This window comes from Prionailurus viverrinus, chromosome D1 (assembly GCF_022837055.1).
Source record: "Prionailurus viverrinus isolate Anna chromosome D1, UM_Priviv_1.0, whole genome shotgun sequence".
Classification (NCBI taxonomy): Eukaryota; Metazoa; Chordata; class Mammalia; order Carnivora; family Felidae; genus Prionailurus; species Prionailurus viverrinus.
Window position 1 is genome coordinate 103,616,327 of NC_062570.1, and position 26,595 is coordinate 103,642,921.

General features: G+C 42.1%; 1 protein-coding gene across 2 annotated transcripts in view; it reads right to left on the bottom strand.

Annotated features, from left to right (window-relative positions):
• Positions 1–370: 370 nt before the first annotated feature.
• The window catches only part of LPXN (leupaxin), a 41,298-nt gene continuing 15,073 nt past the window's right edge, over positions 371–26,595 (bottom strand). For both annotated transcript variants that reach the window (XM_047876763.1, XM_047876762.1), the window contains exons 4-9: positions 20,021–20,120; positions 16,417–16,584; positions 15,329–15,502; positions 15,165–15,246; positions 2,342–2,490; positions 371–2,031 (exon numbers count right to left, since the gene is read on the bottom strand). In XM_047876763.1, the coding sequence (XP_047732719.1) occupies positions 1,762–2,031; positions 2,342–2,490; positions 15,165–15,246; positions 15,329–15,502; positions 16,417–16,584; positions 20,021–20,120 (943 nt within the window). In that variant the 3' untranslated portion in view covers positions 371–1,761. The remainder of the gene's footprint in view (positions 2,032–2,341; positions 2,491–15,164; positions 15,247–15,328; positions 15,503–16,416; positions 16,585–20,020; positions 20,121–26,595) is intronic.

Below are 26,595 nucleotides of genomic sequence, written 5' to 3' on the forward strand. Positions count from 1 at the left end.
AGAATCATTCTCTAAGAAGTCGTTTCCCATATTGGTCTAAAGACCCTTAAATTGGTCCTATTTTTTTTTAATTTTAATGTTTATTTATTTTTTGAGAGACAGAGACAGAGCATGAGCAGGGGAGGGGCAGAGAGAGAAGGAGTCACAGAATCTGAAGCAGGCTCCAGGCTCTGAGCTGTCAGCACAGAGCCAGACATGGGGCTCAAACTCACAGACCGTGAGATCATGACCTGAGGCAAAGTCGGACACTTAACCGACTGAGCCACCCAGGGGCCCCATAAATTGGTCCTATTTTTAAAAATACCTCGGATAAAGGAATTTTCCTCAGTAACTTAAACTCCGGGTTGTTGTTGTTATTGTTGGTTTTTTCAAGTAATTACACAATTATTTTAAGACCATGGTAAGAAAGACATAGTACAGATATCAATATCAATATCTCCTTTGAGGAAGGACTCATTCTGAAGTTTACTTGAAATAGGGCATGAGAAAGTCAGATTTCTTTAATAGCTGACAAGCTTTTTCACAAATTTACTTATGATAGTTTGCAGAGGAACAAATAACTAAATGGAGATTGTCTTTGGGGCTTGGCTTTCCTAATCCAAACTGGAAAATATCTAAGATCCTTCATAGCAACTTCCTTGAGAGATAAAACAGCTATCTTGTCTTTTTGAGAGAACTGTGAAGTTGAGGAAGATGTTTCATTTTAAAAAAAAAAGCTTTATTGAGATATAATTGATATAAAAAATGGACATATTTAATACATACAATTTTATGAGTTTGTAGCAATGCATACATAGGCAAATAAGAATTTTCAAGTGTCTAGTGGAGATCTGTTTTTTCACTTTAGGTAAACAAAGGGAGGGAGAAGCAGGCTCCAGGCTCTGAGCTGTGAGCACAGAGACCAACTTGGGGCTCAAACCCACAAACCGCAAGAACAAAGTGACAAAAACAATTTTAAGGAGCTTTGCCATCTTTTAAGATGATTCAATCACCTCAATGCAAAAACTAAGATGAAATGAATGTTAAGGGCCCAGATTAAGAGAAAACTTAGTGAACAGGAATCCCTCCTTTCGATTTCTTTTGATTAAAACAAAGTGCCTATTGTGTGGAAGTAAACAAGAGATATGATGTGAATTTAATTGCACATAGTACCTAGTATATAACCCAGGAAGCGGAAGTTTATCTCTAAACATGACAGCAAGACATTAAAACTAAAAGCCGTTTTATTTATCAGTGATGTTGGTACTCAAAGTAGTCCAGTTAAAACCGACATCCTCTTGAAAAAGAGAAATATACTGAAGAGAGATGAAGGGAACTTGGGAGGGGCCTCAGGACTGCTGACAGCAAGGATAATGCAGCGGTCAAAGGAAAGTGAGTCCCAGAGGGAAACCAGGGAGGTGTGAAAGGGCCCAGTTATGAGGGCCACAGGAGAGAAGACATGGGCAGGGTCGTCCCTGGGGTGAAAATGGGAGAAAACCAGCGGTGAAATAAATGTGTGCATGTGGAAGACGCATCTGCAGAGGCACTAACAGCAGGACCTAGATCTAGATCCAAGTACCCGATTTAAAAAAAAAAAAAAAAAAGACTAGAAATCTAAAACCTAAGACTGCAAGCCTAGCCATGTAACATCTAGAAGGTTCTTTCTAGATCTATTTACTTTCTCTCTATGCCCACTGAGAAGAGCGGTGATAACAGAGTACTCTTCGCTCTCCTGGTTTAAACTTTACAGGGCATCTGCGGGGACCGTGGGGTCAGCTGAGATTACAGTGGGAAGAGTTTGTGGAAGCAGGGTTGACAGTAGGTCTTGTCATCCTGCTCCCTGAAGACGCCCTTTGACAACTGTGTCAGGCAGAAAGCACAGACAAAGTGCTCAGGATGGAACTTGTGGCCCATGGCACTGATGCAGCGGCCGGTGATGGGCTGCCCGCACCCGCGGCACAGTGTTCCTTGGCGCTGGTGGTAATGCAGCTCACAGTAGGGACGTCCGTCCAGTTCAAAGAAGGATCCAGCAGAAAAACTGCTGAAGCAGTCCTGGGGTGGGGGTGGGGGGCCGAAGAGAAAGAAAAGGGATGCAGATGTCAAGAAACAGAACATCAGCAAAGTGAAACCGCAGCCTTAAAATTCCTGCCAGTTATCTGGTGGATGGAGGCGAGGATATTACCCGCTTGCAAAGCACGCGAGCAAACACGCCCACGGGGGGCGCTGTGTTTTGTGCCTCCTTGAGCTTCACATCAAATCCTCACCCCGAGCTGTGAACCCTCTTACCAGCTGGCGTCCTGGCCTCTCAGAGAGGAGGACTCCCGACTTTCCCTAAATCCGACAGGTGAGTGAGTATACAGACCCCACAAACAAAGCATTCCGGGTGCCAGACGGTGTCCATGGCTGAAAGGTAGTTTTCCAACACTGGGCGGTTGCAGCCACCGCACTTGGGTGAGAACATGGCTAAGAAATCCTTCCGGCAGTACGGCTTCTTGTCCTTCTCGTGAAAGCCTGGAGGGGCAAAATCAAGGTGCAGGGTGATACCTTCCGCCAAGTGGGAGGCTGAGAAGAAGCCAATGATTTCGGCTTTCCTGAACCCAGTGTCCTCATATTCAAAGCGGGGCCAATAATAGATACTGACCTCAATGGCTCATTATAAGAATACAGGAGATAATGGGGGACGAGTGCGTTAGTGCTGTGCCTGGCTTATCCCTAGTAGTTAGTATTAGAGTCTATTCCTCCTCCGTGCCTTTACTACCCAGGACTTGGCATGGCCCATCTCACCTTATGATTCAGCAATCAGCTCAGATACCACCTTATCACAGAGGCCTCTCATCGGCCCATATCCATCACTTCATTTTTTTTAATTTTTAAAATTTTTATTTTAAATGTTTATTCATTTTTTGAGAAAGAGAGAGACAGAGCATGAGTGGGGGAGGGGCAGAGAGACAGAGAGACATAGAATCTGAAGCAGGCTCCAGGCTCTGAGCTGTCAGCACAGAGCCCAATGTGGGGCTCGAACCCACGAACTGCAAGATCATGACCTGAGCTGAAGTCAGAAGCTTAACTGACTGAGCCACCCAGGCACCCTCACTTCATCTCTTTTAAAAATCATCTTTCTAGTATTTAGCACTATCTGAAACTATCTTTGTGGTCTGTCCTCCATTGTTGGAGCATTAGCTCTGAAATGAGATATCCCTGGTCTTGTCCCATTAAGTCCCTCTAGTACCTAAAACAGGCCCTGAAGAAAAGTGCCTAATATTTAAAAAGAAGGTAACACGAAATAATAACTTCCAAATGGATGCAAGGTTCTAGATGTAATAATATAAAGACTTAAGCAAAAATGAGTGGGTTCCTCTTTAAACCAGGAATGAGAAAACTGTGGTAAAAATGGCTCAAATATCAAAAGCAAGTTAAACATCAATAAATTTAGCTCCATTAAAAATACCATATCAATGACTTGTGCATGACCAAAAGTACCATAAGCAAAGCCAACACAGGATAAACTGAAGAAAATGTTTGCCAAATATATCTCAAAAGAATAGGGGGAGGGTGGACGAAAGCAAGTAAGTTAAACAACATTGTGAGGAAGCAGCCAGTCAAATCAAGAACATTTAATAAGACATAGGTTCCAGTTTCTTAAGAAACCAATGGTATTTAAAAAAGGGAAGAGAAGATCATTACAGGATTTTTATTCTGAGAGATAAAACCATCAAGTGCAATGCATACACTTTCCTTGGACCCAACTGATTCAAATAAACAAAGTAAATGATGTGTTTTAGAAATCTAACATAAAAGATCTGTACGCTGAAAACTATAGAAACCTTATGAAAGAAATTGAATAAGGCACAAAGAAATGGAAAAACATGCCACGCTCATGGATTGGAAGAACAAATATTGATAAAATGTCTATACTACCCAAGGCAATCTACACGTTCAATGCAATCCCTATCAAAATTACACCAGCATTCTTCACAGAGCTAGAACAAACTATTCTAAAATGTGTAGGTAACCAAAAAGACCCCAAATAGCCAAAGTAATGTTGAAAAAGAAAACCAAAGCTAGAGGCATCACAATTCTGGACTTTAAGCTGTATTACAAAGCTGTAGTCTTCAAGACAGTAAGATACTGGTACTTTTAAAAAAGACTCATAGATTAATGGAACAGAAATGGACCCACAAATGTATGGCCAACTCATCTTTACTAAGTAGGAAAGGGTATCCAACAGAAAAAAGACAGTCACTTCAGCCAATGGTGCTGGGAAATCTGGAACAGCAACATGAAGAATGAAACTGGACCACTTTCTTACACCATACACAAAAATGAACTCAAAATGGATGAAAGACCTAAATGTGAGAAAGGAAACCATCAAAATCCTAGGGGAGAAAATGGGCAGCAACCTCTTAGACCTCAGTCACAGCAACTTCTTATGAGACAAGTAACTAGAGGCAAGAGAAACAAAAGCAAAAATGAACTATTGGTATTTCAAGATAAAATCTTCTGCACAGCAAAGGAAACAATCAACAAAACTGAAAGGCAGCGGATGGAATGAGAGAAGATATTTGGAAATAACATGTTGGATAAAGGGTTAATACCCAGAATCTATAAAGAACTTACCAAACTCAACACCTGAAAAACACATAATCCAGTGAAGAAATGGGCAGAAGACATGAATAGACACTTTTCCAAAGAAGACATCAGATGGCTAACAGACACATGAAAAGATGCTCAACATTGCTCACCATCAGGGAAATACAAAGCAAAACCATAATGGGCTATTACCTCACACCTGTCAGAATGGCTAAAATTAAAAACACAAGAACAACAGATGTTGGCTCGGATGTGGAGAAAGGGGAACCTTCTTGCATTATTGGTGGAAATGCAAACTGGTACAGCCACTCTGGAAAATAGTGTGGAGATTCCTCACAATATTAAAAACAGAACTATCCTACGACCCAGCACTACTGGATATTTATCCAAAGGACACAAAAATGCTGATTCAAGGGGGCACATGCACCCCCATGTTTATAGCAGCGCTATCAACAATAGCTGGATTATGGAAAGAGCCCAAATGCCCATCAACCGAGGAATGGATAAAGAAGATGTGTTATATATATGTATATGTGTGTGTGTGTGTGTGTGTGTGTGTGTGTGTGTGTGTGTGTATATCCACAATGGAATACTACTCAGCAATCAAAAAGAATGAAATCTTGCCATCTGCAACAACATGGACAGAACTAGAGCGTATTATGCTAAGTGAAATCCGTCAGTCAGAGAAAGACAAATATATAATTTCTGTCATATGTGGAATTTAAGGAACAAAACAGATGATCATAGGGGAAGGGAAGGAAAAATAAGACAAAAACAGAGGGAGAGGCCAACCATAAGAAACTCTTAAATACAGAGAACAAACTGAGGGTTGCTGGAGGGGAGGTGGATGGCAGGGGAGGGGAATGGGCTGAATGGGTGATGGGCATTAAGGAGGGCACTTGTTAGGATGAGCACTGGGTGTTATATATAAGTGATGATTAATCACTAGGCTCTATTCCTGAAGCCAATTCTACACTGTATATTAACTAACTTGAATTTAAATAAATTAATTTAAAAAAAGAAACCTGAGAAATTTAGATATGGGTTTTAAATGATAATGAGGAATTAATAACTTCATCAAGTGTGAAAGTAGTTATGTTTAAAAAAAAAAAAAAGTCCTTCTGTCCTTCTCAGATGCATGCTGAAGTATTTAATGGTGAGGTGACAAGATTTCTACAATTTGCTTTTAAATATTCCAGCAAGAAAATGGGGTAGATAGGTGGGTAGAGGGTAGAGGATTTTAGTTCAGTGAAACACGGACACTTGGTGAAGCCAGGCAGCAAGCAATTTCCATAACAAAAAAATTTAATCAATTTGTTGAAATGTAAGAGCTTTCTCTTTAATACTGGACATTTTCACTGTTGGGCTCATGCTAGAAAACCCTGGGCTTGAGTCTTATACATCCTATGTCTGGATAAAGAAGGATGAGAAACCCAAAGTGATTAATTTTTTTAAACCCCTTAAAATAAGTCCTCCTCACAAAGAGACAAATAGCACAAGAAGAAATACTTTTAGTAGTAATATATTCAACATTAGTAAGCCATGAAATTCAGAAGAAAAAAGTAAAGTTCTAATTTTTTCTAATTAGTAGTTTAGTTTCTAATTTTAGCTAAGTAGTAAAAACAGTGTTAAGTCTACCCAATACTGGAAAATACATGGAGTGAGTCACATATTTATATATTCCTGGTGAGAAAGTTAAATGTTAGTATTCTTTTGGGAAAATATTTGGTAATGCGTATCAAGAATTAAAAAAAAAAAGACATAGATATCTTTCTCCTGGGAATTAATCCATACAAATATTCAAAAGAAGAAAATGTTATGTTTAAAGAAATTCATAGCAGCCTTACTAATACACAAGAGGTAATCTACTATTATGAACATAGTTGTTTACAATATTTGGTACTACAAATAAAGCTTCAATAAACATCTTTCAGCACATAATCTTTTATAATTTGTTTACATAAAGCCTGAATGGAATAATTGATATTATTAAAATTTATTATTATAAAAGTATGAAACCATGTGAGGAAACGCTTAAGTGAAAAAGAAGGAATTTTAGGTACACTTAACTTAGGTATGCATAAATATTAACAAATGAAGAAAAATATTAGTTTTTATGTTGCATGAGGTTAACAAGGTAATCGGTTATAAGTGAAGATTTCTGCACTGTCTTTTTATGTCTTTACATTAAAAAAAGAAAAATATAACAAACTAATTCATCTTCAAGCACCTATTTAAGTAATATGTTCCCTCTGCTTGGAAAATCACCTCCCCAAGATTCCCAGAGGGCTTGGGCCTTCACTTAACTGAGGGGGGGACCTGCTTAAAAGAGCAACTGACCCAAGTACCCTATCTCAAACAGCACCCTATCACTGTCTGTCCTAACGTGTAAAGTTATAAGTGACTTATAAGTAGAGTTAGTTAATTAGTTGGCTAGTTTGATTATTGTCTGTCTCTCTCGCTAGAGCACCTGCACCGTGAGGGCAGGAACCGTGTTTTTTGTCACTGTATCCCTAGGACCTAGAACAGTGCCTGACACACACAGGGCAGTGGCTTAATAAATGTTTATTGAATGAGCAGACGTGTGAACGATATTACACTATTGACACCATCAGCTCCAGAATATGTGTCATTTAGAGCCTCTCCAGGACTAACTAGATTATGTATAAATAGGTGGACTTTTCTGAAAGGAGCTCTCCTTACCATTTATCAGGAGAGTCTGCCTAAAACAAAGGTGACTGTTGGCAACCCTGTTTATGCAGCACCTGCTTTGTCCTGGTTTCAACCGAAGGCTCTGCCTACGGTACTAATTGAAATTAAAGTCTTCGCAGCAACCCTCCCATCTTACAAGTGAGAAAAGGGAAGCTCAGAGAAATCACATATAACGAACTAGCCAGTAGAGGACCTAAGGTCCAAATCTAGGCCTAACTTCAAAGACTAACTTCAGTGTCGCACCCCTAGTCTTGACCTCTGTGTGGGGACTGATAGTATCAGCTGAGCCTAAATATCATAATCCAATAGCTTTGTAAATATGAGGGTTCTACCTGTACTCCCGCCAAAAGAACAGGTAAGCAAAGTACGCAAGGGCATTGAAAAGCGGCCCACCCATGAAACACGGTTGCTAGGAACCCATTTTGATTACTAGCAGCCAGATCCAAAAAGGCAGTAGGAGGAGCCAGGGGTTGGGACCCAAATCATGCAACTTCAGTCTTCCTATTATCTCTGGTCACTTTTTGATATCCCTTGCTTTGTTCAGCTATGCTATCTTTGAAGTACGGACAATTGAATGGACTTCTGAGGCCTACAGATCTAAAAATCTAAACTAATAATTTTATAAGCTGTTCTGTGTTCTTCTAAGGCCCTGAGACAGAGAAGAGCTTACTCCCCCCCACCCCCCACTTTGTCAAAGAATGTCTAGGTCTGATCAAGGACAATAGCATGCAGGAAGGCCTACCATTTAAGGAAAACAAACCAGCACCCGCAATCCTTGCTTTTGTGTGGCATGGTATTTGTGAAACTTCAGCATGCATCCAACACCTGGAGAGCTTGTCAATATGCAGATTTGCTTGGCCCTACCCCCCCCCCCCCCCCCCCGCCAAAGTTTCTGGTTCAGCAGATCTGGGGTGGGGGCCCAAGAATTTGCAGTGATGCTCCATAAAGCAAGCGACATAAAACCGAACTTGCCTATAAATGGGTGTTACTTGAGAAAATCGTTAAGACATGCCAACTGACCTAGGAATGACCCTCATCTAGGCATTTGCAGGGTAGCTGGTCTCCAGAATGACACAGCAGGGAAGGAACCACCTCTGGTGAGTCTCAGGAGAGGAATCAAAAGCAATCAGCCAAAGTTGCTGTGATGCCCCCGCATTTAGTGATCCAATAAACTGAGAAAGTTTCAGCAGTCACTTTCCTGGAGGCTCTCTCTGGGGCCAATTACCTCTGGAGGACGGATGAGAAACACTAACAATTAAAAGTGTCACAGAGAGAGAGAGAGGTGTCTATACTCTGGTGAGGCTCTTAACCACAGGGGAAATTAGGGAGCACCTGCATGGCCTGGATAATGAACAATTAAAAAAGAAAGACACAGGCACTGAGGACCTGGTCCCCACGGGAGGATGCTAAGGCCTGATAGCTTAGAAAGTTGAGCCCTAAAGAGGAACTTTCTGAACTGAAACAAAAATGCAGATGAATTTAATTTCCCGGAAGGCTCGGTGGTTAAGCTGTCATTATAGAAACTCTGTATGACTATGTGACTCGCGGTGAGGCGGATGCCACCTAATTAACGGACCAACCATATGGCAGGAGACCCATTTGCAGAAAGCAAAAGATAAAAACAAAAATATAAGCTAGGAGGAGCATCTGATTAATAAATGGCCTTCTTTTGTCAGGTGTATCAGTAAATGTTTTAAGTGTGGTCTGGTGAGTATGTAAGGTCATAAATGGCCCAATCCACCTCGTCTGTTAAGAGGGGGCGGGAGTCAAGAACAGTGATTATTAGCTACCCTCATTGTGCTTTCTGGTCATCCTATGGATAGGATAATTTTCTCTTGGATCTAACTTCTGTCTCTTCTTGAAATATGCCTGTGTTCTATTGTTCTGCTCTCAGGCAACCTCCATATCATAATCTTAAGTTTTTTTAATATTTATTTTTGAGACAGAGCGAGATAGACCATGAACAGGGGAGGGGCAGAGAGAGAGAGAGAGGGAGACACAGAATCCAAAGCAGGCTCCAGGCTCCAAGCTGTCAGCACGGAACCCAATGTGGGGTTCAAATCCACAAACTGTGGGATCATGACCTGAGCCAAAGTCAGATGCTCAACCGACTGAGCCACCCAGGCGTCCCATCCATATCATAATCATCCATGGGCAGCACTCACTTGCTAACTGTTCTACTCAACTAACTCTAATACCTCTATGGCTACCAGTACAGTACAAATTTACCACGACACACTTTCATATGATTCAGATTAAATCCCAATAAAAAAAAAAAAATCCTGCTTGACTAAAGTGCAATCTGGAAACGAAATACCTAATGATTTGTGAAGAGCATTGAACAAGCTTCAGTGAACAAGCAAATTACTACAAAGCACTTTGCTAGTGCATTATGTCAGTGCTACTGTATCTGGGTCTATTGTCAAATAAAGTGAACCTTGTGGGTGCCAAGAAAGTGAAGATATCCAACAGCAGAAGAAGAATCGAGTCTATGTCAAGCGGCAGTTGTGATGATGTAGAAGAAGCATGGAACCTGCAGAAATGGGACCTGAGTTTCAATTCCATCTCTTTGACTCTAGCTGTATAACTTGAAGAAAATTACTTTCCCTCCCGGCGCTCAGTGTTTCCATTTATAATTAGATTACGTGTAGGATAAAAATATTCTTACAAGACTGCAGTGGGGGTTAAATGATTCACAGTTAGGAATATACATAATAACATGCCTGACATTTACGTGAGTCTCTATGTCAGTGAAGGGCAGGATACATGGGACTATTTTCATTCTCTCTTGAAATACCACCAACATGATAAAGAATGATTTACATTAGAAACACCCATAAGGAATAAGAGAAAAGGAGAGGAGATGCCACAGAGGAGATATCAATACAATTTTGCAAAACTTTAAGTAGGTATAAGAGTGGCAACTAGCTTGGCAGGAAACAAGAAAATGAAGCCTGCGTTTTTGCAAAGGGGAGGTACCAAGGCAATGCAAGCTGGGGTTCCACAGCATCAGAGGGGCTCAGAAAGTGAATGTACAAGATAGTTTTCAAGTCTGGAAACAAGATTGGCTGGAAGTCTGAAGAGCTGTTAGATCAGATCCCCCACCCTGCCACAAAATGTAGTGATTAATTCTGGAAATATCAAACCAGAGAGTGTCAAGCCCTAAAAGACCTAAAATAATAATAATATACAGGGGTTTCCCAGCAAAATGCGTACAGCATGCTACCTGAGTATCACACAGCTGAGTCCACCAGTCAACAAGTTCTGCTTGTACCACAGAGCTCCCAATTAACCTTTTAGTGTCTCATTCTTAAACAGGAAATGGACAACCAAAGATCAGCAGCATTTGACAAAGACCAGTGTAACAAGATGTAAGGCACAAGCGATGTAATAGATGTCAAATTTCTTTTTCTTTTTAACAGACAGAGCACAAGTGGGGGAGGGGCAGAGAGAGAGAGACAGACACACAGACAGACAGAATCTGAAGCAGGCTCCAGGCTCTGAGCCTTCAGTACAGAGCCCGACCCTGGCTAGAACCCACAAACTGTGAGATTACGACCTGAGCCAAAGTCGGATGCTTAACCGACTGAGCCACCCAGGCGCCCCAGAAATAGATGTCAGATTTCAAAGTGACATTTAGGACATCCCTCAAAGTAGAGAGCCATGGGCTGTTTACACAATTCTTGAACTCCTCACTCACACTGAGGATCTAAAACAGCTCAAAAGAAAGGAAAACTGAGAGAGGGACTTCTTTGGAAAAAAACTGCTATGGGCGCTTCATCGCCACCACCACCAAGAGGGATGAGGTATGCTTCCAGGTAACCTCAAGTCAAGAGAGAGACTTCAATAGGGCCACTCAGAGAGCCGGATATGTGTCCCCAGCCATCAATGCGATACAGTTGATAGTATTTAACTCACCCCTGGGAAATGTCCACGAGTGAATCTGGCTGAATACAGAGACACAGCTGATAACTAACTGCAAACCCACTGACTGTAAGAAAAACATGCCTGTCCCCCATGGTCTGTGTACAAAAGTGTGAGTGACAGAGACACGTGCAACCACTGTAATCACTTCTAAGAGATCACCAGGAGGGAACAATGAAAACCCTACAAAAATAATCTGTGGGGAATGAGTCCTTCAAGAAATGTACCAAGCAGAAAACAGCTAGCTAAGATAAGCGAAGGGTAATCAAGAGTTTGAAATTGAACCTGTACTGAATCCACAAGAGCATCCAAGGGGAAAAAAAAAAAAAAAAGAAAAGAAAGTTAGTTAAACATATGCCAGATCCAGAGAGCATGATGCAAATTTATGGCAGTACTAGCAAAGTTAGTACTTTCCTCCAGGCTTATCTTCCTCCTCCACTGTTTAAACCGTGGAGGGGTCAGATATCAGCAACAGGGGTGAGGGGGTGGATGCTAAAGGTAGGAAAGGACAGAGGAAGGGCTAGAACCCCCTTCCCTGGTCTCCCACAGCTTAAAGAGCCAACCAGGGGACAGTAGTGGTCACTTAAAGTTGGATGCTTTAGCTATTACACAGATGGAATTACCCGAGGACTTAGTAGTATGTTTTATGGGGGTTTTTTTCTAATTTTTTAAAAGTTTGTTTATTTTTGAGAAAGAGAGAGAGAGAGCATGCAAGTGGGGGAGGAGCAGAGAGGGGGACAGAGGATCCCAAAGCAGGCTCTGTGCTAACAGCAGAGAGCCTGACATGGGGCTCAAACCTAAGAACCATGAAATTATGACCTGAGCCAAAGTCCCACACTTGACTGACCGAGCCACCCAGGCACCCCATGTGTTTTGTGTTTTAAACTGATTTTCTATTTATAACTGTTTATTAAGGGAGTGCCTGTGTGGCTTAGTAAGTTAAGCCTCCAATTCTTGATTTGAGCTCACAGTTCAGGAGTTTGAGCCCCACATTGGGCTCCACTCTGACAGTGCAAAGCCTGCTTAGGATTCTCTCCCTCCCCTGCTTATGCACACATGTGCTCTCTAAATAAATAAATAAATATAAATAAATAAATAAATAAATAAATAAATAAATGTTATTTTTCTAATGTTTACCTATTTTTGAAAGAGAGAGAGAATGACTGGGGAAGGGGCAGAGAGAGAGGGAGACAGAGGATCCAAAGCAAGCTTTGCGCTGACAACAGAGAGCCCGATATGGGACTCAAACTCACGAACTGTGAGACCATGACCTGAGCCGAAGTTGGATGCTTAACTGACTGAGCCACCAAGGTGCCCCAATAAATAAACTTAAAAAAAAAAAAACTGTTCATTAAGAGTCATTGGAAATGACATGGGACTGCCCAAATTTTTATTTAGGAGACAGCTGAATTGTCTTCCCACTGAGTTAATTCTAAAAAGACAGGAAAAAAAACACAAACAAAAGAAAGAAGCCTTCTGATTCCATGTGTGAGTCATACTAGTTCAAAACAAACATAAAAAGAAGAAGTCAGGGGAAAAAAAATCAAGATAATTCAGAAGAAAGGAGAAAAAGAAAACTTGCAAAGAGAGAAAAACAGATCACACAGTAAGTATCAGGAATAAGAACAGAAGCTTAATAAAGACATCTCAACCATGGAAGCTGGAAGACAGGGAAGCAGTGTGTTGAGAATTCAAGGGGGAAATCCCTTCACCTAGAATTCTATGTCCAGGCAACTCAAGGTAGACCCCAGAATAACAGTATTTTCAGATATTCAAGGTCTCAAGAGTTTTACCTCTTACTCCTCCTTTCCTAGGAGCTGTTCCACCAACGTAAAGGCAGTAAAAGACCGGGGATCGAGGAAACAGAGGATCCAACAAAAAAGGTAGTAAAGGAGTAAAAGAAATTCCCAGGTGGGGTGCCTGGGTGGCGCAGTCGGTTAAGCGTCCGACCTCAGCCAGGTCACGATCTCACGGTCCGTGAGTTCGAGCCCCGCGTCAGGCTCTGGGCTGATGGCTCAGAGCTTGGAGCCTGTTTTCGATTCTGTGTCTCCCTCTCTCTCTGCCCCTCCCCCGTTCATGCTCTGTCTCTCTCTGTCCCAAAAATAAATAAACGTTGAAAAAAAAAAATTTAAAAAAAAAAAAAAAAAAGAAATTCCCAGGATAATGACCCAGAATAAGTGCTTCACAGCAGGCCTGAAGAGGAAGCATTTCAGGCTGCGGTGGGAGGGCAGACGTCCCCAAAGCGAAATGAGTGGAACTGACTGACTACCAGATGTGGCTGACCATTTTGAGAATGATTCCACGACTCTGTCAGATAAATTAGAGCTAGGTACAATGAAAATTGAGCCAGTGAAAAAGAACTCTAAATATTAACTTCAGGGAGAAAACTAATTTATATGAAAAGGATACCATGATAGTAAAACTAATTTTTACTGTGTCTCCAAGTGCTGGGCACTGTTCTAAACACAAAACTGCCACTGCATCTCAAAGTCCTCATAATAACCCTGTGAGGTAATTAGTACTGGGCCCATGATGAAGAAAACGAGATACAGAGTGTTAAATGACTTGAATGATATCATATAGCTAATAAATACCGCAGCCCAGATTCGAACTTGGGCAGTCTGACACTAAAATCTGTGCTCTGCTCCATGGCACCTGGGTGGCTCAGTGGGTTAAGCAGCTGACTTCAGCTCAGGTCATGATCTCAGTTTGTGAGTTCCAGCCGCACATCGAGCTCCGCACGACAGCTCAGAACCTGGAGCCTTTTTCGGATTCTGTGTCTCCTCTCTCCGCCCCTCCCCCGCCTGTGCGTGCGCTCTCTCTCTCTCAAAAATAAACATTAAAATATAAAAACATTTATATTTATATTAAACATTAAAATATAAAAACATTTCTATTTATATTAAAGTATAAAAACATTAAAATATAAAAAACAGTTTTAAAATCTGTGCTCTGCTCTGACCATAGTTTGCTACAAGGCTTAACAATGAACAATATTTCCATGGTTGTCAATATGTGCCCACTGAATACTGGTCTGACCTGTAATTATGACCTGATTTTACATTGAGAGAATGGGGGAGGGGAAGTGTGTTGAGGGTAAGGTGGGATAGTAAATTCTCATCTTCCCCGGTAGAAACTTATTATGTAATGGTTAAAATTAAGGGGGGAAAAAAAACGTATGGTAATAGAAGTATATTCCTTAAAATACACAAGTACATAACAGAAGAAAAAAGCTGAAAACATTTGGAGACGATAACTGGATCGGGGGGTGGAGAAACGAAAAGCAAGGGATTGATCTTTTTCAGTATTACCCTTAAGGTAATATTTGAGCTTTTTTTTTTTTTTTTCGAGGGGGGTGTGGGGCGCAGGTGAGCAAGGGGCAGAGAAAATCCCAGGATGGGCAGAGGCAGGGGGTGGAGAGAGAGCTAGAGAGAAAGAGAGAGAGAGAGAAGCGGGGCTCACCCAAAGGGCCGCTCGAGCTCACCTGATGTGTGGGACTGGAACTCACCAACCATGAGATCATGACCTAAGCTGAAGTCAGATACTTAACTAAGCCACGCAGGCGCTCCGATATTTGAGGTTTTGCATTAGTATTTCTTTGATTTAAAAAACCAATTTAGTGGGGCCTGGGTGGCTCAGTCTGTTAAGCGCCCACTTCAGCTCACGTCAGGATCTCAGGCAGAGTTCGAGCCCCGCCTGGGGCTCTGTGCTGACAGCTCGGAACCTGGAGCCTGCTTGCGATTCAGTGTCTCTCTCTCTCTCTCTGCCCCTCCCCCGCTCACACTCTGTGTCTCTCTCCAAAATAAACAAACATTAAAAAAAATTTTTTTTAACCAATTCAAACACAATTTATAAATGCTGGGGAAAGGCAGGGAAGGATGGCATAGAGTACTGAACCGGGCGTTTGCTGCCAGCGGCCGGAACCACGACGACCACAACCGACCAAGGAAGAGCGATACCTTCCGCCCCGAACACCTCTCCGCAGTGCGAGCAGAAGAAGTGCTCCGGATGCCAGGTCTGGTTCATTGCCGTCAGCACTTTCTGAAAAAGGAACACACAGAGACGTCAGAGGGCTGCAGCTCTATCACCCACGAGCCCCGGCAGGAGAAGGGGGATGACTCACGTCCAGGATGGGAGCAGCGCAGTAAGCACAGCGCGGGGAGAAAAGGTGGTGGTAGTCCTTGGGGCAGTAGGCCAAGCCACTGCGCTCGAAGAAGGGGCTGCAGCCAATCTCCTCTTTGCAGTGAGCGCAGACGAAGTGCTCCGGGTGCCACGCTTGCCCCAGAGCATGGATCGCCTGGGGAGGAAATGAAGTTGGGCCACCGTGAGACTGCAGCCAGGTGCCCTAGGGTGCCCTAGGTTGCACAGCTCTGAACAGCACTTGGCGCACGGTATTTCCTGTAAGCGGCGCCCCCCTGGGGTTACGCAACACAGAGGCCTAGACCCAGGTCCCACCTACGGGGTCTGTTGCCCCTGCATTATGGAGAGCCAGAGGGTGCCCAGTTTCCTGACCAATCTTGCTGATAAAAGTCTGTTAGCTGTTGGTTGACGCTACACAGCTCCGGAAGGTGGGGGAACCAAAATCGAGCACAGCAGTGACAGACAGGGATGACTACCGTGGCCTGGAAGGGATCCCTGGAAGAGGAAAAGGCCAGATGAGGGTTTTTGTTCCTCTGGTCTGAACACCTCATCTCACGCCCCACACCAAAGCCCTTTGCTGTGGGTTTTGGTGAAGGATGACACAGCAGGAGGCTGTGGCCACGATTTGGAGCTGAGTCAGCGGAAATCATCATCAATCAACTTGAGCGGGAAGTTGGCACAGAGGGAGCAGGGGGAGACTCCCTCCCAGGACAGGCAGGACAGAAAAGTGGTTCAGAGTCACACGCGGCAGTGAGGCTCTCCTGGGCTTCAAATCTTACCTCCTCCTCTTTCTAGACCTTGGACATACATGCCAGTTAACATCCCAGAGCCCTTGTTTCCCTCATCTTTCCAAAGGAACAATAATAGAGTGTCCCTTGAAGGGCTGATGTGACCGGTAAATGAGGAAATACTTGCAAAGTGCTTAACTCAGTGCCCGGAGCACTGTAAGGGATGGGTAGTTATTAACTATTACTAAAATGTCGTAGAATAGAAGGCCATAGAGCAATCTTTGGTGAGGCAGACACAGACACACACAGATAGCTGTAGGACCAACTTCTTGGCCCATCCCACCTTGCCAGCAATCGGCTTCTGACAGGAAGCACAGTGGCCCTTGGGCACTGTGGCAATTCCAAGGTCCTGCAGGTCCTGCTCCAAACCCCCCAGCATTGAGTCCAGGGAGGCTTTCTGATCCTGCTTGTTTGCTAAGTGCTTCTTGCTGGCATCTTCTTTCGCTGCAACCTGGCACCCGGGAGAGAACCACGAAAAGAATCAGTGTCATGTACATTTCCCTTCCTTGGCATCTTCTGCATGACCTGTAAGCTCACCTCTACTGACGGATCCTTTCTTCTGTACCTAACCTCCCTCCAAAGCACTGGAAGAGTCAACATTGTAACACCAGTAAAAATGCTTTCATCTCCCTTTTATCATAAACTCCTCAGGCCAGATGAAATAGGAGTAATCATCCTTCATTTGTAAATCTTTTCTGACCGTGGGAAATCGAGTGTACGAAGATGACACTTTTCCTCACTCTTACAATGACCATAGGTCAACAATTAATCATATCTTCTTTTTACCCATTTATTCTGCAATGTTTTTGGAGCACCTAGTTTGTGCTGGTCACAGCCCCAGGCTCTTGGCATAGAGCAATGCCCAAGGCGACCTAGACTCCGCCCACATGGAGTTTATATTCTCTAGGTGATAGACGATAAACAATGAAATAAGTATATGATGTAACATCAGGTAGGGATAAGACCTAAGTTCTACACCCACACAGAAGTAACAGAGGGTGGGACGGTGAGAGAGAATTGATGTAGATGAAGGTGATCAGAGAAGACTATCTAAGGAAGGTGACATTTGCACAGGTATTTCATGATGTACGGAAGGGCCCAGAAATATTGCTATTCATGGGAAAAGCATTCCAGAAGGAAGGAAGGCCCAGAGGAGGAGGAAAGTTAGGGGAAAAGTCAGAAGGTCAGGGGAGCTGGAGTAGAGGGAGTAAGAGTAAGTGTGGCAGCAGAAGATGATGGACAGAGAGGCGAAGATCACGTTGGGCCCTCATGGTAAACTCAGGTTTTATCCCAAGGGTGATGGAGCCTCTGGAGGAGTTCAAGCATGAGAGTGAAAGAATCTGATCTACAGGATCCCCATGGTAGCTGAGTGAGGGATTAAGTGTAGACAAGCAAGAGTGGAGAGGCACCAGCTAGGAAGGAGATTATCGTTAACAGTTCAAACCAGAAAGAATGACTTGGTCCCGTGTTAGGGGAGAAGGTGGTGAGAAGCTGTCATATGAGACTTGCTGATGGATTGGATTTATTTAAGCAAAACCCCAAGGTAGTTATTATAATCCATTCAAAGGAAAAGCCTCAAATTACAAAAAAGATGCCCAGCTCGTCCTTCATCACTCCGTGTCCTGATTCTGTCTCTCTCTACTCCTTTCCGACCGAGCTACTACTACCATCTACCTAATACTTCCTGATCAGGAAACAGGTGCTCTCCCTACGGCCTCCATGGCATCAGATTTGCATGCACTAGACAGACCTTCAAAGCCTCCTATCCGCTGCCCTCACTTTACCTTTCCAATCTCATCTTTCATTAGTCACTAAAAGCCTCCATTGTCTAAGGCCAGCCAGGCTCCCTGCAGTCTCCTGAATATATACGATCTGTTACTGTCTGCCTTCGTATCCTATTTTTACTGCCAGGAATAACTTCACATTATCTCACTAATCCAAAATGCTCATTTCCCTTCAAGAAACTTATCATCTGACAGATTTCCTCCCTCCTCTATTATAGAATGTTACTTAATGTTGAAGAGATTAGTGTTCAAAAGGTTAATGTCTAGAAGGCCCAAAAGGGCCATCCCTATTAAGTAGGTAAAAAAACCACAATTGTATATGTATATACATATCCATGCATATATATCTATCCACACCCACGTCTACTTCCTTATATATTCCAGAACACTTCCGAATGAGGATGTAAGAAACGGGCAGAACTGGATGGCTGGGGACATGGCTGAGAGGGAAGTAGCTCACTGCAAACTTTTCCACCTTTGACCTTTGTACAACGTGCATGTATGGCCCATTCAAGAAATGAGCAGATATCTTTTATTTTTTTTATTTTTTTAATATTAAATTTATTGTCAAATTGGTTTCCATACAACACCCAGTTGAGCAGATATTTTTTAAACGTAAATAAACCATGACACATGCTAAATCAATTAGAAAACACAACATAATTAAAACTCCTAGTGTAGATTTTTTTTTTTTTTTGTCCTAGAACTTACAGCGGTACAATGCACTGAGGAATGTACCCAGTTTTGAATGTACCCAGGCATGGAAGAAAATTTGTTTCTGATGTTTATTCATCTGTTCCTGTAATGTGTCAGGAACTGTGCGGGCATTGGGAGTCCAAAGGTGAGCCACAAAGATAAGGTTCCTGACCTCCCCAGTCACACACCTTTTTATATACTGCCTTGTCTTAGTCACTTCATGTGGGCATATCGAAGCTTCCAACCAATTTAGAGTGGCTGGATTCTCTACCTTAAGAATTCTAGATGAGGGGTGTCTGGATGGCTCAGTTGGTTAAGCGTCCAACTCCTTGATTTTGGCTCAGGTCATGATCTCTCGGTTCAGGAGTTCGAGCTCCACGTTGGGCTCTGTGCTGACAGCATGGAGCCTTCTTGGGATTCTGTCTCCTCTCTCTCTGCCCCTCCCTCCCGCTCATGCTCGCTCACTCTCTCTCTCTTTCAAAAATAAATAAGAATAAAAAGAAAGAAAGAATTCTAGATATTTCCTTTAATAAATTCTTAATTTTTTTTTAATGTTCATTTACTTTTGAGAAAGAGAGACAGAGTATGAACAGGGGAGGGGCAGAGAGAGAGAGGGAGACAGAATCCGAAGCAGGCTCTTGGCTCTGAGCTGTCAGCACAGAGCCCGACTGCAGGCCTCAGAGTCACAAACTGCAAGATCATGACCTGAGCTGAAGTCTGACACTTAACCAAATGAGCCACCCGGGTGCCCCTTCCCTTAGTAAATTCTTAAAGTCCACTTCTCTGATTTCCATCCCCTGCCAGGCCACATGAGCTCACCACTCACTCTCTACAGGCCAGAAGAAGGTGGCAGATTTTATCAGAGTATGGGGCTCAGGACTCCTCCTCCTCCCTACTTTCAAAGCCACACTCTGATCTCCCTGGCTCTGCCGCAGCTTGCCCTCCGCGGTCCCACTCAGGCGGGTCTCTGAAGGTCCTGTCACATTCCATCCAGCCTCAGATGCCTGCACCCTCATAGGCTCATGCCCAACTGGAAGGGCCTCCTCTCTCATCTGTGTGCAAACTGTTTCCATTCTTCAGAGTCCATCCCACACCCCATCCCCACCTCTGATAAAATCTCCTTGACCTCTCTACCTTCCTAACGTTTGCTGTGTATATTTTGATAACCCATCTGTGTTTTATTCTATAAATGTTGCACAGGCTTATGCTTCCCTTTACCAAGCACATTCCACACTCCTTGAGATCAGAGCCCGTATCATATTATCTTCTGTGCCCAGATAATACATCCCACAAAGTTAAATTCACAGTTGAATTAAATTTAGTCTGGGAAAATGAATGACAACTCAGAGTTCCGAAGGGGGATGCGGAGCTGAGATCCACAGAGAAGCAGCCAGGAACTATGCTCACCTGGGTTTGCATGTCACACAGATGGGCCATAAGCTCATCCAGCTGGGCAGCTGCTGAGGTTTTAGGAGGCAGCCGTGCTTTGTTTGGCTCTTGGACCTCACTGTAGGGAGAGGAAAAAAAAAACAAATCCTAACACATCAACACTCAGATAAATGTTAAGCCACATATAAAATACCAGAAAATGCAATTTTAATTACTAACCCCTTCAGTGTGAGTAAAACTAGAGGGAGTATTTAAAAAGTAGGTAGTGGGCTAAAAATCTCAACACGGTCTCCCTGCATTTTTGTCTCCGTGTCCTCCTCTGGTCATCTCAAAAGCTGACCATTGTTCTCAAGTCCATGAAGAAATGCTCTGGACATGTAGCTGGCAGGACGTTCTCCCCCAACAGTCAGGTGCAAAGCAGCTTCTAAAAATGGCTTGAAGATACTGGCCCAATATATATTTTGTATTATCCATAGCATTCTTTTTTAAATTATAAATTATTACACCTTCTCTCACTTACTGTCAGGCGAAAGACAAACACTAAATAAGAATAAAGAGCAAGCAACAGCAAACTAAGGTCCAAGGGCCAAATTTGGCCATGACTGTTCATTTGCACACTGTTGACTGCTGCTTTCTTACACAGTTGGATAGTTCCAACAGAGACCTTGTGGTCCACAAAGCCTAAAATATTTACTGTCCGCCTTTTACAGAAAAAAGATCACTGATCGAGTTTAGACAATGTACATAATACTGGTTTCACATCCATATAATTGGGAGTAAATTATTGATGAATACAATTTGGACCCAAGAAACTGAATACAGTCTATTCAAATACTCGCTGAGTTGTTAGTAAAATTAACTGTGTACAAGAACACAGAATAAGGCTCAATAAATTCTAAGAAGTAAGTAATACAGACCATATTCTTCTATTGCTTTAATAAAAGTACAGATTAATCATAAGAAATCTACCCACCTAAGAAAAAAATAAAACACCTCCAATGATTCTTGTGATGAAGAAAGAAAATAAACTGAATTTTCAACCTATCTAGAATTCGCAATGGAAGCACGTACACACACACACAAACACCCTTCAGAGTCAAAAGCAGTATGTTATCAAAAGGAAAAAATATAGGGGCACCTGGGTGCCTCGGTTGGCTGAGCTTCCAACTTTTGATTTCCGTTCAGGTCACGATCCCAGGGTTGTGGGATTGCGCCCCATGTGTGCTCTGTGCTGAGTGTGAAGCCTGCTTAGGATTCTATCTCCCTCTCTCTGCCCCTCTCCCTCAATCATGCACTCTCTCTCTCTCTCTCTCTCTCTCTAAAATAAAATTTAAAATAATTAAAAATAAAAAATAAGAGGGGTGCCTGGGTGGCTCAGTCGGTTGGGCGTCTGACTTCAGCTCAGGTCATGGTCTCACGACAACCGGGCTCTGTGCTGACAGCTCGGAGCCTGGAGCCCGCTTCAGATTCTGCGTCTCTCTCTGTCTCTCTTTTGTGCTCTGTCTCTTTCTGTCTCTCAAAAATAAATAAATGTAAAAAAAAATTTTTAAAGAAATAAAAAGAAAAAGATATAATGGACTGAAGTGCGATATTGAAAAATAAGAAAGACCAGAAACCAATAAACAGAACACCCAACTCAAGAATCTCAAAAAAAAAAAAAAAAAGAAAGAAACCCACCAAAACTAAAATAACTAAACAGAAGGAGTAAAAGCATGAATTACTGAAAAAGAAAACAAACAAAAACTGGGTTTTTTGGAGCACTGTGTAAATTTCCAAGTTCATAGAAAAATATGGAAAATCACCAAATAAGGTCTATAAATATCACAGAAATGCAATACTAGAACCAGACAAAGAGAGAACAGTGTGTGTGTGTGTAATGTGTGTATGTGGGATGGGGTGGTGGGGGCAGCTTAATAAAGACAGCAGAAATATGTTTTAAAAACATCCTGGCTAGATAGTGTTATGCCAGTCTTTTAAGCATGGTTCAACATTAGAAAAAGGATTAATGTAATTCATTATACTAAAAAATAGAAAAAGCTTTATAAACATATTGATAGGTGCTGAACCACACAATCCACCACCATTCCTGTTGTTGAAGATGGAGGAAAAGAAGTTTTATAACCTGATAAAATACAAGAAATCTATAGTGAACCTCATATTTAATGGTCAAATACTAAACACATTTCTAATTAAGAGAAGAGGAGGACAAGGATCCTACTATCACTGCTGGTCTGCAATATTATTCCAGATTGCATTACCAAATGCATTCAAAAGTAAAAATAAGAGACTTATATATTGGAAAGAAAAAGGCAAAGCCTTCTCATTCCTATTTTATTTTTTATTTAAAATTTTTTTTTAATGTTTATTTTTGAGAGAGAAAGAGAGAGAAAGAACACGAGCAGGGGAGGGACAGAGAGAGAGAGACTCAGAATCTGAAGCAGGCTCCAGGCTCTAAACTGTCAGCACAGAGCCTTACGTGGGGCTCAAACCCATGAATAGTGAGATCATGACCTGAGCTGAAGTTGGATGCTTAACCAACTGAGCCACCCAGGCACCCGTTTATTTTCTTTTTTAAATAGGTGATATAATCACTTACCTGGAAAATGTAAGATAAATGATTGGACAACTATTAGAATGTATCAAAAATATCAGGATGGTTACTGGGTACAGGAATACGGTGAAATAATTAGTCTCTTTCCTATAGACAGCAGTAGCCAATTTGAGAGTCCGTTGGGGAAAAAGCACATGTTCACAACACCACCAAAAAAACATATAAAATATTAAAGAATAACTCTAACAAGAACTGTGCAAGGCTTCTGTGAAGAAAAAACACTGGCAGACATACAAGACATGCATAAGTAATGATGCATAATACTATGTCAGTTTCTCCCATTAAACTACAAATTCAATGTAATTCATAAAGAAATCTTAAGAGAATTATTCAAGTTCATTAATAAGCTGATGCTGAGATTCATGGGCCAGAACACTCAAGATAATTTTGTAAAAAGAGGTGAGGAGGGAAGATGTCTCAATAGATGTGCTGTCCGATAAAGTGACAATAAAATGTGTGTGATGTTGGAAAAGAAACAGATCAGCCAACAAATCAGAGGACTGGAGAGCAGACACAGCCCAGAAACAGACTCCTGAACCATGAGAACTTTGCATATGGTAAATGTGGCCTTTCAAATCCTCATAAACAACGTAGTAGACACAAAATGCACGACAGCCTATTTGAAACAATAAATTTAGATCTTTAACAAACTTTGCACGTGAGTAAGTTTTAAATGAATTAAAGACATAAATACATTTAAACATAAAAGGAGTAAAAGAAAATGGAAGATTTTTTTTATAATTTGGGGTAATGAAGGCTTTCCTAAGAAAGGCATGAAACTGTAAAGTGAAAGCAAAAAAGAAAACAAAATATCAACAGAGCTAATTTCAAAAAAAAATTCAACATACATAAATACTTAAAACATGAATAATATTCAAATATTAAAGCCTGCAAATCAGTAAGACAAGCTAATAGAAAAATGAGCTAAGGATTTTTTTAAAAAGCAAGTTTCAGAAAAGGAAATTTGAATGTTTATTACTGTATAAAAATATGCTGATCTAGATCTTTATCATGCAAATTCAACAGTGAGACTCCAGTTTTTATCCCTTAGCCAAAAATTTGAAAGATTAATAATGTGATTGATAACATTCCTCTCTTAAGGAAAAAAGACTGTCTTTTGGGCACAACATGTCCCACTACTGACCTACATCCGTTTGAGTATTTAACAATAAGAAAAATGGAGGAGGAAGTGGATGTCTCCCCCTCTGAAGAGAAAAGATTTTGTCTTTTAGGTACAACAGGGCCTCCTCCCAGGCATAATTTTTTTTGTTTTGTTTTTTGTTTTTTTAATTGAGGAACAAAAATGGTCAAGTAGACAAGTGCTTGATTCAATCCTTAGAGGCTTCCAAGGAAGCACAGAGAGGCTCAGCCTCAGGACACTTTGGGGTCATGACCCCTTCGTCATTTCTGCCACAGGCGTGTGTCTTGTGCGCAAAAGGCAGCCAGGCTGTCCGCACATTCTCGGCCCTGTTTCCCAGTGTAGAAGAAATGTAGTTTCTTATGTGGGTCTGTATAATCCTAAAAACCTGTCCACCTCACAGTCGGCGCACACTGGTGCTTATCCAAAACACTTCTTACTGGTTTTTAGCAAGACTTCTGGTGCCGTATGGAAAGAGAAACCCTTGTTGTGATACCTTAAGAGTAACTGGATCAACAACATAATGTTCTAAATAAGAATGGAAAGGTCAAAAGAGTTGGTGATTCCATCACTACAGGAAGTGTTCCTAAAAAGAGAGGAAGCTCAAAATGAGAGCTCCTTTGATGGGTCCCCTCACTTCCTGAAGGTGGTAAAAGGGCTTTGCTGTGTCATGGGCAACAGTTTAATTCGTGAGTTAGAGGTTTTAATAATATACAAATACAAGAGGTGTGGTGTTTGTTTTAAAATGTTTGTTTGTTTGAAGAGAGAGAGAGAGCAGGGGAGGGGCAGAAAGAGAGAGGGGATCCCAAGCAGGCTCTGTGCTGTCAAAAGAATACAGATTCCTCACGTGAGGGGCTTCGTTCGCTGGAATCTTCCCCTATTCATTCCTCTGCAATGTTTTTATGATTGGTGTTTCTCCTTCTTCTTACCAAAATTATTTTTGTTCGTGTATACGTTTCTAAATTATCCTTCATATTGCTTTGATATATAACTACAGTAGAAATATTACTACATGGCTACACATGCCACTAGTATTGAATACAGTCTCAAGGTTGAAAGCAGCGTTTGGTTCATTTAAGCAAGCCAGAGGAAATGGCGGAAGCAGAATGCAGGCATCTAGTTTCTGAGTCTCACGCTCTGTCCACACCTGCGAGCCTTATCAGCTCCGAGTTATACCAGCCTTAGGGATGTGTACCAGGCTATTGCTTATTTACTAGGCCACCTGGATTTCACTTGATCTTAGCCAAAAGGCCGAGAAGCGATTGCCACCTGGATTTCATATCAGTCTCCCATACAGATCGACACAGCAAGTGTCATTCGGTTCTGGGGAAAATGTATCAGTCAAGGCCCACTCGGGAAAATACAAGCACTCTGGGAGTAAGCCAAAGGAATTTAATCCAGAAATTTGATTACACAGGTGATGGGATAACTAAAGAGGCAAACAGAAGATACTGAGGTAACGCAAAAGATTAGCCACAGCAGAAAGCCATTAAGCGAGGGGGTGGGGAGTTACTAAGAGCCAGAGGCCAAGGTACAAGCTGGAATGGAACCACAGTAGACCTGTCTTGCTCCAGCTGAAGCCACAAAGGACATGTAACTGCCGACCCCAACACTGTGGAGAGAGATTAGGGGAGGAAATACCCTGAATTTCCCTGCCTTTCACCCTCCAGCGAAAGCCAAGTGATCCTGGAGCCTGGAAAACCCAGCCTACAGGGGTCAGCGCCCCCAGAATACAGAGCGGAGCAAGAGAAGAGAAAGAAATAGGTCTGAGGGGAAAACTATGTGAGTCTTCTCCATTGGCATGCCATCAATTGATCGAAATGCCAGATACACAGGAAACTGGCTGTTGGTTGTGCTGGTTTTTCTGTTCTATGTTCCTGTTTTCATTAATATTTCTATCGAAGTCTTGGTTTCCTAGATTTTTAAAAAGCAAACATTTACTGAAAGCCTATGTGTGCCAGGCATGGTTTCATTGTTGTTTTGCTTCTTTGGATTTTTTTTTTTTTTTTTTTTTTTTACAAGAAGGAGGGATAGGGTGGTCTAGGGGGCAACCCACCAGGCAGTCTTCTGGAACTGGAACCAATTGGCAATTACATTAATATAAATTGGCCTTACTCCCATCCAAGTAGAAAGTGTTCTCAGGTGGGAAGTTACAAAAAGACTTCATAGTAACACAGGTTCTTCCCTTATTTGGCATCATGGGTGTGCACTATTGACCGGCTGCGATTCTAGAACCAAATAAGGTATGGTGTGGTACTCTACCAAGCATGAGCCTTTGCTATCTCGTTTCCCTTTTAATTTGTGAAGTCCTTCAATTTGTTTCCCAGAAAGCTGTCTGATTTTTCAAACTGTGAAGCACTACCTGAAGAGAGAATGAGAAAAACAGCCTTTTTCATTTTCTCAGACTGTTGATTCTGCTTTGGTCAGTGGAAATGGTTTAGTAAGTGGATCTGTTTGAATATGTAATGTTTTTAAAAGGAAATCCACTCCCCCCTCCACCCCCCGCCCGCCAGCTAAATAAATCTTGAACAACTATAGAAAGAAGAAGTACAGATTCATTAGAAGTATATATTTGTCAGTCTGCTGCGGAGACCCTCTTGTCTCACGTCGACCCTGATCTTAGCTCTGGTTTTGTTGGCGTCTTGCTGAAATTTCTTTAGGTGTTTCCTCTTCCGCGAACTGGAGCATGATATTTGGAGTAGCCCAGCCGAAACGTGTGGTGACTCGAACGATTTACACCTTTCCAGGTGGTGAAGGAAATAGTGGCTCCCCCCAGCCTGGACGGCCCGTCTAGAAGGCAGGCACCCTAAGAAACTGCCAATTGAGCTTGGCAGAACTCCACCT